This window comes from Pelodiscus sinensis, chromosome 8 (genome assembly GCF_052426305.1).
Source record: "Pelodiscus sinensis isolate ZL-2025 chromosome 8, ASM5242630v1, whole genome shotgun sequence".
Lineage (NCBI taxonomy): Eukaryota > Metazoa > Chordata > Testudines > Trionychidae > Pelodiscus > Pelodiscus sinensis.
The window spans coordinates 38,705,613-38,718,528 of record NC_143059.1 but is presented as its reverse complement, the minus strand read 5'-3'; the positions used below and the strand labels follow the sequence as shown (position 1 = coordinate 38,718,528).

The following is a 12,916-nucleotide window of genomic DNA, read 5'->3' as shown; positions in this document are numbered from 1 at the left end:
TGGCACCCAAGTTATTAATAAATATCTTATAAACCTTTACCTTTTCCCTCTGTTGCCAAGTCTCCTACCCTTCCCTTGCCCCATCTACTTCCTTGGTGCCTCATGCTCCCCACTCTTCACCCTCCTCTGCTGTCCTGGCTCCTGCTTTTTCACTCCCCTCAGTCCTTTGTGGACCTGCTCTCACCCCCCACCAGTTGACCCCTGCACCAGCCCCTCTCTTGTGTCCACTCCTCCTCTAGCCCCACTCTGATCATCTGTAGCTACCCCTCCCCATCTCCTCTCCTAACTCCTCCCTCTACCCACTTGCCCTGCCTCTGTCCTCTGGTGCCCGTCCCTTCCTTCCACGTGTCTGTCCTTCTGCTTCATCCCCATGATACCCCTCTCACCTGCACCTTCTTTTACCCCTGCACCTTCCTGGTTTCTCCCCCTTCCCTCACTACCCTTGCCCTCTTTCTCCCTGGTGCCCATCCCCTCACCACCCACTGCCCCAGTTCTCCTCATGGCCCCTCTGGAGCCTCACATATGACTTACTCCATCCACTGCCTTCCTCATGCCCATCCTTTCTTTCAACCTCTCGTCTCCTCGTACTCATGTCTCCCCTCTTCTCTTGCCCCCATTGTTCCTCCCCTTTCCTCTCCTAACATCACCCTGTCCCTTCCCTTCTCCCATCCCCACTGATACCTTTCCTCCACTCCTGCCCTTTTCCTCATTGTCTCCTCTTGGTCCCCTGGCATTTGTCTCTTCTCTACCCTGTCCCTTAGTGCCTGCCCCGGCCCACCTCCCCTCAGCACAAGCCCCTTCCTCTCCTCTCCCCCACTTCCTCCTGTTCTTTCCCTCACCTTCTGCCTCCAGCATGGAAAGCAGTTTGTGGGGGTTGGAGCTTTGGCTGAAGTACTATTTTTAGTACTGCAGTTCCGGCCCCAGAAGCCCCCGCAGCCCTGGCCCAGCTGCTCCAGCGACAGGACCGCGTGCCAGGACTGGAGCAGAAGCTGCCTGCGGTGCTATTTTTAGTACTGCGGTCTTGGTCCCCATGGGACCTCAGTACTAAAAATAGTACCGCGGGTCACCCTGGCCTCAGCTGGAATAAAGCGGCAACTGCATGAGGCTTGTTCCACCTGGGGCAGTCTTATAGGAAGATCCTCACCTCACACGCCATTGCTCTTAGCGGAGCAGAAGGGCAGCTGCCGTCTGCCAGGATTCCACCAAACCACTAGCTGCTGTCGCCACCACTCACCTTCTGTTCTAGCTGCTGCACGGCTCTTAAAATGACATGGGTGGACCTAACATTTTTAGCATGCAACCGCATAGGCGTGCAGCTTAGTGGGAACACTGGTTGACTCTAAGCACCACATGCTCCCCCATCCCTAAGCCCTGATTGGCCTGGGGGCGGGGGAGTGGCAGGACCTCTGTGGGCTGGATCAACCCATTTTGCAAGCCAGATCCAGCCTGCAGAGGCCCTTTTTCCCACCCCGTTCTAGTTCTTGAAAGATTGAATAAGTATCTTTTCTTCTTCTACATATGAGTCCAACTTCACAGACTCTAGTTGATGATACATGGAACTAAATTTTAAAAACGGATTGAAAATATTTTTGTACTCAGTGGGCAGAACATGAGCAAGATGAATAGTGATAAAGTCTCAGAAAGAAATAACCCAGCGTGAAATTTCTAGTCTCAGGGTTTGAGTTCCCAGAGCTGGGTTTTTGTTTAAACAACAAACACACAGAAACACCAAATAGCAGAACATCTCTCTGTTACTGTGGACATCTGTGACAGAAAATGATGTGGGATTCTATGCTTGACTCTTTTTAGAGTCTGTTTGTGGCGTTAACTCAGTAAGCTGGGTGCAGTAATCAGGACATAATTGTCTACTAAATCCTAGAATATGGAGCTTTGGGTTTAGGGAGAGAGGATTCAAATTCGATGGGCCATTCTGTTGGGTCAAGCCACCTAAAGGAGCAATGAAATAGGGACATTCTCATATGGGAAAGATTACAAAATATTCACAACAAAACTTTTATTGATGGGTTTTTGCTTTTCCATGCAACTTCACTAAAATATAGTGGAAAAACCTGCAAAATTATTTCTTCTTCCTAAAGGTTTGGACAAATCTTCCTGGTGAAACTTGGCCCAATTGACTTCTTATCATTAACTTCAGAAGGGCCAGAATTTCACCTGAAAATTTGAAGTTGGCATAATTTATATGAAATAGGAAAAAATGCTGATTTTTATAGGCAGAATTTTCCTCTCCCTGCACACAATATTCCATTGTTCTAGATATGGATGATATGTTAACCTGCCTGAGGATTCAGCTTTCAGAAGAAATTCAGGTTGTGGGTTTTTTTTTTAACTGAATGTACATGATGCTTATTTGGAGCAAAAGCCTACATAGCAAAAATAGCTGAATTATTGGTTAAAACTAGCATACTGTAGGGAGGCATTTTTAACCTAGAAATACTTGGCATACTTTTGTTAACAATAGGACTTTTGAACTTGTGCATTAATATAAAACTGATTCATGCATAACAATATCAAGTTTAAAGTCAGTTATGAAAAAAATCACAGTATTAAGGACACCATGGAATATTAAATCTGAAGCGTTTTTTCTAAATTTAGTTTACTTTTCAACATCTATGCTTTATTTTATTTTTGCATTTCATTCAGAAGGGAAACAAAGTTAGAGTAGCTAGTTTCACTTTTGCATCTAGTAGTTTTAATTAACTTGAGTAACATTGTTTTCTTGTTTTTTCTCAATATATTTGGAGAAAGCTTACGTCCCTTCCTCCTCCCCCCCTCCCCCACCCTTGGAAAAAACTCAGCGCAAAACACTGAAATATTCCTAGTCAGATTTAGTATGTTTTTTTTAAAGAAAAGGCAATGTTATAGTAAAATATGAACTTTAGTTTAAACTAAACTAAGTACACAGTGATAATTAATGTCAAATATTCTCCATGACTTAAGCATTTTACCTAGTTTGTTTATACTAGTCTACTCTGAAACTTTCTGAAAGGAACTTTTTATTTCTTAAACTTACTGTTTTGTTATGCAAAAAAAAAAAAAAAAAAAAAAAAAACCAGTAAAGAATGGAGCAGATACACATTAATAGATGAAAATTGTAATTACTATGTTGCTGTTTCAGAGCCGAGTAGACGTGTATTCAACACACTGCCCTGCTGGGACATCTGTACAAAATATGCTCCACTGGAGTCAGGTAGAACTTTTGAAATCTAAAGTGCCTGTTAACCTAATTTATGTTTATAAAATACTGCTGTCACTGAAATGGGGTGAAATGTCAAAACAATCTTATGTTAGCACAACTTGGATAAGACTTTGGGACTACTAGGGAGAAAGAACAACATATGTTAATCTCTACTATTTTAATTTTAAAAATACCCCTCCCTTAGATGCAGCATGTTTTTGCATAAGTGCAAAATAATAGGTGATCCAGATCAGTAGACAGTAATCCTGTCTGCATTTAAAACTAGCATGTCAGAGATAGTGTTGCTACAATAAACATTTGTTTCTCCTTCATTAACCTTGGTTTCTGACCATGAGCTCTAACTACATACTGTAGCAGAACCAATGGACAAATTGTGCATATTTAGGCTTTTTTTAACACTTTGCAATCTATATACTTTCAGTTCTTTTAAGTGGTTGTGGTGCTGTTGTATCTCAGTGCTAGAAAGCAAGTACCATATCCCTATGCTGAGGGAGAGAGATTTTTCATGGAATCCGCAGCTGCTGCTCTCTGCATAGGTGACTGAGATACAGTCTTAGAGTCAACCTGGTTGTCCACACAAAGCGCATGTTGGTCTAGAAATTTAAGTTGAGCTTCCATGGGTTAGATATGGGACATGGAATGAAGCGGAAAGAGGCTCATAAAGAAAGCTGGCTTTAAAAATTCATATTTCTTAGACAAGTTTTAAAAGAAAACTTCATTGTTTTGTTTATCAGAGCAGGGCTGCTGTACCTGTATTTATCAGCAAGGGCACTCCTTCTAGGTTTCCAGCTTCTTAGCTGGCCACCTCTCTTGGGCAGAAACCCACATCTTTCCCTTCAGAATAGGGTATTTCAATGCTGTAGCTCCCTGCTACACTGAGTTCCCCTGCAAGCCAGACTGCCTTAACAGGTCTGCATGTGTGCTTTGCTATCTCTCCAATGGCTTTGAACAGGTTAATTTCCCCAGCTATAAGTTACCACATAGCCCTGTATAAACAAACACATTTACTTTTAAGGTGAAAGCATTAGGTAAAACATACAGAAAACAACTAAAAGAACCTATACACTTGCTAATAATCTTAACAGAGATTATCTCTCCCCTCCCCCACATCCTAGAAGGGCTCTGTCCTTTAACATTTTAAAAGATTTGGGTCTCCACCCTTGGATCAGTTATGTCTATTTGATAGACTAGAAAGAATCATGGAATCGTAGAACACTAGAACTGGAAGGGACCTTGAGAGGCCATCAAGTCCAGTCTCCTGCCCTCGCAGCAGGACCAAGAGCCAGATAATCCCTGATAGATGCCTATCTAACCTGCTCTTAAATATCTCCAGTGATGGAGAGTCCATAACGCCTACCCCCCCAAGCAATTTATTCCAGGGTTTAATCACCCTGACAGTTAGGAAGTTTTTCCTAATGTCCAACCTAAACCTCCCTTGATGCAACTTAAGGATATAAGAAGACTTGGTATCAAGTCAGTCATTTTATCCCAGATTCCTTTCTTTGGCTACCTCTAAGACTGCATTGCTTTTCTGGGATACTAGAGGTATCCCAGAAAAGCAATGCTGTGTCCAAGGAATGCATCCGTTTTTTTCAAAACATTCTTTTAAAAAGCGGGCACACTCTTTGGCCATCCCTGTAAACCTTGTTCTACAAGACAGCAGGGATGTGTCGAAAGAGCATTTTTTTTCCTGACATTTGGCACCTTGTAGAAGCGCCAAATTTTGGAAAAGCCTCTTTCAAAAGTAAATCGGAAAAAGATACACAATTTGCGCATTGCAAATTGCATATCTTCTTCTGATTTAACACTTAAGTCTAGACGTAGCCTTTATCTGCTAGTCTCTGGAGAGCCTGGTTTGAACCAGTATATGCTAGTCTTTCTAGTAATATACAGTCTAATGTGCATGCAGAACCCCCAATGAATGAATGAATTCTTTGCTTCAGTCTTCACGGCTGAGGATGTTAGGGAGATTCCCAAACCTGAGCCGGCCTTTGTAGGTGACAAATCTGAAGAATTATCACAGATTGAAGTGTCATTAGAGGAGGTTTTGGAATTAATTGATAAACTTGAACAAGACACCAGGACCAGATGGTGTTTACCCAAGAGTTCTGAAAGAACTCAAATGTGAAATTGCGGAACAGTTAACTATGGTTTGTAACCTATCCTTTAAAACAGCTTCTGTACCCAATGACTGGAAGATAGCTAATGTAATAACAATATTTAAAAGGGGTCTAGAGGCGATCCTGGGAATTACAGACCAGTCAGTCTAACGTCGATACCGGGCAAATTAGTTGAAACAATAGTAAAGAATAAAATTTTCACACCTAGAAGAACATAATTTGTTGGGCAAAAGTCAACTTGCTTTCTGCAAAGGGAAATCATGAGTTCTTTGAAGCGGTCAACAAAATATGGACAAGGGGGATCCAGTACATATAATGTACTTAGATTTCCAAAAAGCCTTTGACAAGGTCCCTCACCAAAGGCTCTTACGTAAATTAAGTTGTCATGGGATAAAAGAGAAGACCTTTCATGGACTGAGAATTGGTTAAAAGACAGGAAACAAAGGATAAGAATAAATGGTAAATTTTCAGAATGGAGAGGGGTAACTAGTGGTATTCCCCAAGGGTCAATCCTATTCAACTTATTCATAAATGATCTGGAGAAAGGGGTAAACAGTGAGGTGGCAAAGTTTGCAGATGATACTAAACTGCTCAAGGTAGTTAAGACCAAAGCAGACTGTGAAGAACTTCAAAAAGATCTCACAAAATTAAGTGATTGGGCAACAAAATGGCAAATGAAATTGAATGTGGATAAATATGAACTAATGCACATTGGAAAAAATAACCCCAACTATACACACAATCTGATGGGGTCTAATTTAACTACAGCTAGTGAGGAAAGAGATCTTGGAGTCATTGTGGATAGTTCTCTGAAGAAGTCCATGCAGTGTGCAGCAACAGTCAAAAAAGCAAACAGGATGTTAGGAATCATTAAAAAAGGGATAGAGAATAAGATTTATATATTGCCCTTATATAAATCCATGGTATCCCCACATCTTGAATACTGTGTACAGATGTGGTCTCCTCATCTCAAAAAAGATGTACTGGCATTAGAAAAAGTTCAGAGAAGGGCAACTAAAATGATTAGGGGTTTGGAACAGGTCCCATCTGAGGAGAGATTAAAGAGACTAGGACTTTTTGTCTTGGAAAAGAGAAGACTAAGGGGGTGATATGATAGAGGTATGTAAAATCATGAGTGGTGTGGAGAAAGTGAATAAGGAAAAGCTATTTACTTGTTCCCATAATATAAGAAGTAGGGGCCATCAAGTGAGATTAATGGGTAGCAGGTTTAAAACTAATAAGCGAAAGTTCTTCTTCACAAGGCTAGGACTATAAAATAATAGAACTAGATAAATTCATGGAGGTTAAGTCCATTAATGGCTATTAGCCAGTATGGGTAAGGAATGGTGTCCCTAGCCTCTGTTTGTCAGAGGGTAGAGATGGATGGCATTGATCATTACCTGTTCGGTTCACTCCCTCTGGAGCACCTGGCCTTGGCCACTGTCAGGAGACAGGATACTGGGCTGGATGGATTTTTGGTCTGACCCAGTATGGCCGGTCTTCGGTTCTTAATTTGTAATAAATCCAGCACACTTGGATGTTTACCTTTAGAAAATCTGGCAAACTGTATATTCCATTCCAGGATATGGTGTCTGCTCCTGCCTTGTGGACTCTGAGTGCCCATAGTCTATAGGTAAAAATGTGAGACCTAAGACACCTTGTGGAAACAAAATGTTCTTTTAAAATATTCATTCTACCATTCCCATGCCCAAAAGTTACTATTAGTTGGGCTTTCCTTTGTTCCAGGTATTTTTGGCTAGGTCTACACTGCAATGGTAAGTCGAAAAAGAAACACAAATTGCATATCTTTTTCCGCTTTACTGTCAAAAGAAGCTTTTCAGAAATTTGATGTGTCTACACAGTGCCAAATTTCAGAAAAAAAGTGATCTTTCGATCCATCCCTTATTCCTCATAAAATGAGGTTTACAGGGATGGCGAAATAATGTGTTTGCTTTTTCAAAAAATTTTCCGAAAAAGTGGACACATTCTTTGGATGTGGCATTGCTTGATCATTGCACGAGCAGTGCAGTTTAGATGTAGCCTCAGTCACATTGTATAGGTAAAACATCTCCTCTTCCTGGTGTGTGTTCTTTTTTAGTTTAATTACATAGGATTAAGATGCTTCTCTAGCTAACCTTCATTTTTTGTATTTACAGTTTGAGTGCAAACACTGACCTTCATGTTGTTGTGTGACTATATGTTTCAGGCTGTTAAATCTGGGGAACTCAAAGCTTTTGACTGGGGAAACAAGGCTGCAAATATTTTTCACTATAACCAGGTAAAGAACTTTTAATGAAAGTCTTACTATCCCTGAGAGATACAACATGTAAAACTGCCAGGAGACCATGTCAGGCCTCGCAAATTAAGCAGAAACCTGCTTCTGTAATGCAAGCATATAGGCATTAGGAAATTATTAGACATAAGGTAGCACTGTTGTCTGAATCAGTACAGATTTAGTGCTTCCGTATGATACGGGGTGTTTTGTTGCAAGAGATGCAGTAAATAGGTCTTAACCAAGGTTCTGATTGGAGTTGTCTGCAGATGTTTCAGTGAATAGTAAATTCATCCTCCTCTTCCCCCCTCCCCAAAAAAAGCATTTAAGAGATGTTGAAAATATTTACAAATTTGGCAAGTTGAAGACAAAAGTGAGAGAATTTATTTTTAAAATGTCGCCATTTTTTCCATTTTGACCATTCTGAAGTGCTTTAACTTTTCATTTTGAAATATAGCTACATATTTTTAAAAATTGATTAAATGAAAATACACATTTATTTTTTGGTTTAGGACATATTTTCAGCTGAAACAATTTTGTTTTTAAATTTATTTTTCACTTTAGAGAGAACCTGAAAAAAAATCTTTAGAAACAAACCATTTTTAAATTTTTGGTGTGGTTGTCCAGCTGAAAAATCACTTGTTTGCTCAGCTCTTGGCCTGACTTTTTTGATCATTAATGATCTCTCTGCATTTCTCACTAGAGTTGTATATGGTTAATTAAGGTGTCCTGGCCAAACTTCAACCTCCTTAAATCCACCTGCATCTTCATATGACTACCAAATTATTTTCTCGATCCCTTTTGCATAGCATTAAAAATGTACTCCTCTTGCTTTATTGTGAGAGTAATATCTTACGGGGGCAGGGAACCTTTTTTAGGCTGGAGGGCCACTGGTACACAGAAAAATCAGTCAGGGGCTGCACACAAGTGAGAAGTGGGGGGAAAAAACCCTCACTGTGGTCTCCAACTAAAAAGGAGGACGACACTCCCCACATATTCCCCTCACACACCAGAGATTAGGGGGGCCCAGTTTAGTAGATTGTGTGAGTTTCAGCCTCCAGGGGGATGGCAGGGGGCTGGAGCACCAGCACAAGCTCTGCAATGCTGGGGGGCGGAGGGGAGGGCTGAGCCTCGGGGACCAGATCCAGGCAAGCTGAGGGCTGAGGTTCCCCACTCCTGCCTTACAGTAATTCTAGCTTGAGCAATGCAATGGAGATTAGCTATCTGAATGCTTGTTGGTAGGTAGGTAGGTATTTCACCTTTGGGGTAATAGTGACACACAAAAGTAGGTTTGAGATTTAAATTTTACATGGTAGATTCTTTGCATACATCAATGAGCTAGCATTATCTTGTATTACCCAAAAACCTCATTTTCTCTACTGAGGAAGCTTTAACATGAAGTTAGTCACAGCTTCTCTTGAATTGACTGCTGCTCCAGAGCAAAGACTGGAAAGACTAGGATTCTGACTTCTACTATTCTCTTACACTTGTGATATTCTCTCTCTCTCTCTCTCTCTCACACGTACGTACGTTCATTTTTTAAAAGTTTGTGATCTTTTCCCCTACTATAGTCTACCCCTCCATTCTACAAAGTAAAAGATATGACCGTGCCAACTGCACTTTGGACTGGAGGACAGGACTGGCTTGCAGACGTGAATGATATTGCCATGCTGCTCACTCAAGTCACTAATCTAGTTTACCACAAACACATTCCTGAATGGGAACATCTGGATTTCATCTGGGGTCTCGACGCACCTTATCGCATGTATAAAGAAATCATAAACGAGATGAGCACATACTTGTAAAACTGCCTGATGTGTGGGTTAAAAGTTTACTAATTGCCTATTTCGGAATGTGTAGTGTTGTCATGGCACTAGTAATATATCCTTATTTATAATGTCTTTAAAATGCCAATAATGACTACTGGTTTGGATTACTATCTACTGTTGATGTAAACAGTGTTATTTCTTTTATCTGTATAGTTCCTTTCTTATTTTACTGGTAATACTATCAGAAAACAGTGTGCCTTTGTTCAGAGAATACATTTTAAATCCATGTAGGTTTAATAAGATGTTTAAAAGACAAATTATCCCACTTTGCATGTCAGCAGCCTGAAAGTAAAAAAGATGAGCATGTGCCCTGGAATAAAATATTGGCATGGATTTGAAGTTTCTACTACAGTAAAACCTGTGTTATCCAGCATGCTCGGGGATTAGGGCATTCCGGTTATCTAAAAATTCCGGTTATCTGAGGATCCCATCAACCCAGGAAAAACCAATGGACAATAATAGTAAAACTCAAGTTTTTAATATTGGTAGTTTTATACTGTGAGGCAGTTGGTCTCACATTTCCATTTTGAGTTAAAGATGATTAGTACTTCTTAAATAAAAAATTGTTAAGCCAATCATGATAAACCAAGCCAGGCCTGTGCGCCTGAAGATGTGACAGTATTGTGGCTGGGGGCAGTGCTGGTTAACAAAGTTTTCTGGTTAACAGAGTGCCGGATAACAAAGGTTTCACTGTATATTTGATTTCAGAGTTACAAACACCTTGGGATTGGAGATTGTTCGTAATTGAAACATATTCAACGCTGAACAAAATGTTATGGTTGTTCTTTCAAAACTTTACAACTGAAAATTGACTTAATACAGCTTTGAAACTTTACAATATGCAGAAGAAAAATCCTGCTTTCCTTTTTTATAGTTGTTTAACACAATTCATATTTGCTTTTTTGGGGCTGGGGGTGGGGAGGGATGAATAGGGTGGTTTTTGCTGCTGCCTGATTGTGTACTTCCATTTCCAAATAAGGTGTGTGCTTGATTTATCAGCTCTTACACTCTGATATTTGTAACTCTGAGGTTCTACTGCAGACATTTCTAAACCTTTTATTGGTGCTTTTGCTAATACAGTGACATTCTAACTCTAGCAGCACAGAAACCAAAGATGCCTTGCCATTTTCTCTTGTGCTTTAATTTTAAGTTAGCCATATTTTAAGAATTAACATGTCAGTTTAATTTCTGCCTAATGTTCTCTAAGGGTGTGTCTAGACTACTGAGTTTTGTCGACAAAAGTGGACTTTTGTTGACAAAACTATACCTGCGTCTACACTACCGCTGAGTTCTGTCGACATAACGTCGACAGAGCTCAGCAGTTTTGTCGACGCTGGTAAACCTCATTTTATGAGGCATAACACCTTCTGTCGACAGAGTTCTGTTGACAGAAGGTGTTATTGCCTGTAGGGTTGCGTCTAGACTTACAGGGTTCTGTCGACAAAGCAGCTTGCTTTGTCGACAGAACTGAATGTGTCTAGACGCTCTATGTCGACAGAAGTTTTGTCGACAGATACTGTCGACAAAACTTCTGTCGACAAAACCCTGTAGTCTAGACGTACTCTAAGAAGAAGCAAGCCAACACTGCATGCTTTCAGTGCCATTTGGAGTCATATATATTCTGGGTTTGATTCACTACTGCATTGTATTGGAGTTCACTTGAGTTACACAAAGGTAAAACTAGATAAGGCCTTGTATGCCAAAAATCAAAGTACTGATGAGAATTATTACTTATTGTTTGATTTTAAAGATTGCTGGGAGAAGCAAATGGAATAAAAGAAAACACTGCTTTCTGTAACGGTTACTTGTTTTAAGCTGCAATGAAAAAGGTGGAAGTATGTAATGGTAATGACTAGAAAACAAGGCTCAAATGTTTAGTACGGGCAGAGGAGGGGCCAAGGTAACAGTTTTGTAGTTCAAGTGCACTTCCATTTTCATTCAGACTCGAGCTGTAATTGGCAGCTGCAGTGAAGGTCTAGGAGACCGTAGGGTTTCTGTGGCCAGAGTCCCAATCTATAAGCCTAACCATGAAGCCATCCGTTCTCCTTTTGGCTTCTGCCTCTGTATGGTACAGAAAATATTAGCAGTTAAGCTCTTGAGAGAGAATTCTTTTGTAAATAAGCTAGAAAAAAAGCAATACTTTCGGGAGGTTTTACTCCTTATCGAGGCTCAGGGAGTTTCTTGCATTTATAAGTTCTGGTACTTTCATTTTTAAAAAATTGCTCTTCATTAATATCCTGATTGTAGCTCCTTATGGGGCCCTGTGCTGTGTATTGCTGGTTTTGGCATTTGCTTTAAATTACTTAAAAAGGAAATCTCTGAAAGTGTCTGAAGTGGCCTGGATAGAATAGTCACAGTTTTTCAATAAATCAAAATGATCGACCATAACTTGAAATGGTGTGTTCTGTTATGTTGCATGCTGTTTCACATATGCATTTATGATGTTTGTCAAAGATATTTCATGGACATAGGTATCCAGGATACATACAACATCGGTATATGGTAAAAGCCTGAAAGCCTAGGGCACATTTCACTCTAGACCTGAAAGACACTCTCTCAGCTGTCTACGTAGTCCTGTTTTTTGTTTCAGCTACACCAGACTAACACAGCTACATTTCTATCATTATTCAACAGTCCTGAAATCCTTCAGCTTTTTGCCCTTTAGGCTATTGCTCTTCTATGTCTTTGCTAAATGCTCTTTTGTGCTATTTGCTGGCTTACATTATTCTGATCCCCTGTCCCCCCTTAAAAGGATGCATTCCTGCATCTTGCTGAAGCTCTTTCAAATGGTCCTGAAGCCATCTGGTCAGTCTGCACACCCACTGTGATCTGCTCTTAAGTTGAGACAGGGTCCAGCCTGAATTTAGGGAATACTGTCCTGCTGAACCCTGCTCTGATTCCATGCTGAGCATTTACTGATCCTCACTATCCCCGTCTTCATTGGACCAGGTTAATGTGAGGCTTTATAACTGAGGAACATTGTGCAGTGGTTGTGAAATGGAACGCGTCAAAACTATAATACAGGGCAGTATTCCTGTCCTGTGGTGGTAACCCCGGGTTCCTGTGTAGGCTCAGCATCCCTGCACTGGGGATGCACGGAAGGCTTCTGCCAGTAGTAATGTATCACAAAAGATTGTCCATCCAGCTTTGGAGATAGCTCAAATAGCACCTAATGTAGTTTTACAATAGCTGAAAGGACATCGTTAATTTTTTCCCTCCCTTCTAGTCTGGTCTTGTACCCACACAACTCTCCTGACTACCACCCCTGTTTGGTGTACCTGAGGTCAGGTATGCTGTTTGTCATGTGGCCTTTGCCTGCTGCCTTGGACATCTTGGTTCATAAAACTCAAGTTCCTTGTTACCTGTAGGACATATTCAGATGGATTGCTGAACTCTTCTCATACTTCAACTCCAGATGTAAGTTCAAGGGCTAGGCAAATCTGCCTCCATAACACTGTATAGGATGCATATCCCATAG

The 12,916-nt window shown here is 40.7% G+C and overlaps 1 protein-coding gene across 1 annotated transcript in view; it reads left to right on the top strand.

Annotated features, from left to right (window-relative positions):
• LOC102463073 (putative lysosomal acid lipase/cholesteryl ester hydrolase) overlaps positions 1-11,826 on the top strand; it is a 32,098-nt gene extending 20,272 nt beyond the window's left edge. Inside the window, exons 8-10 of the mRNA XM_075935105.2 lie at positions 3,137-3,208; positions 7,544-7,615; positions 9,181-11,826. Of these exons, the coding sequence (XP_075791220.2) occupies positions 3,137-3,208; positions 7,544-7,615; positions 9,181-9,414 (378 nt within the window). The 3' untranslated portion in view covers positions 9,415-11,826. The remainder of the gene's footprint in view (positions 1-3,136; positions 3,209-7,543; positions 7,616-9,180) is intronic.
• The last annotated feature ends 1,090 nt before the right edge of the window (positions 11,827-12,916 follow it).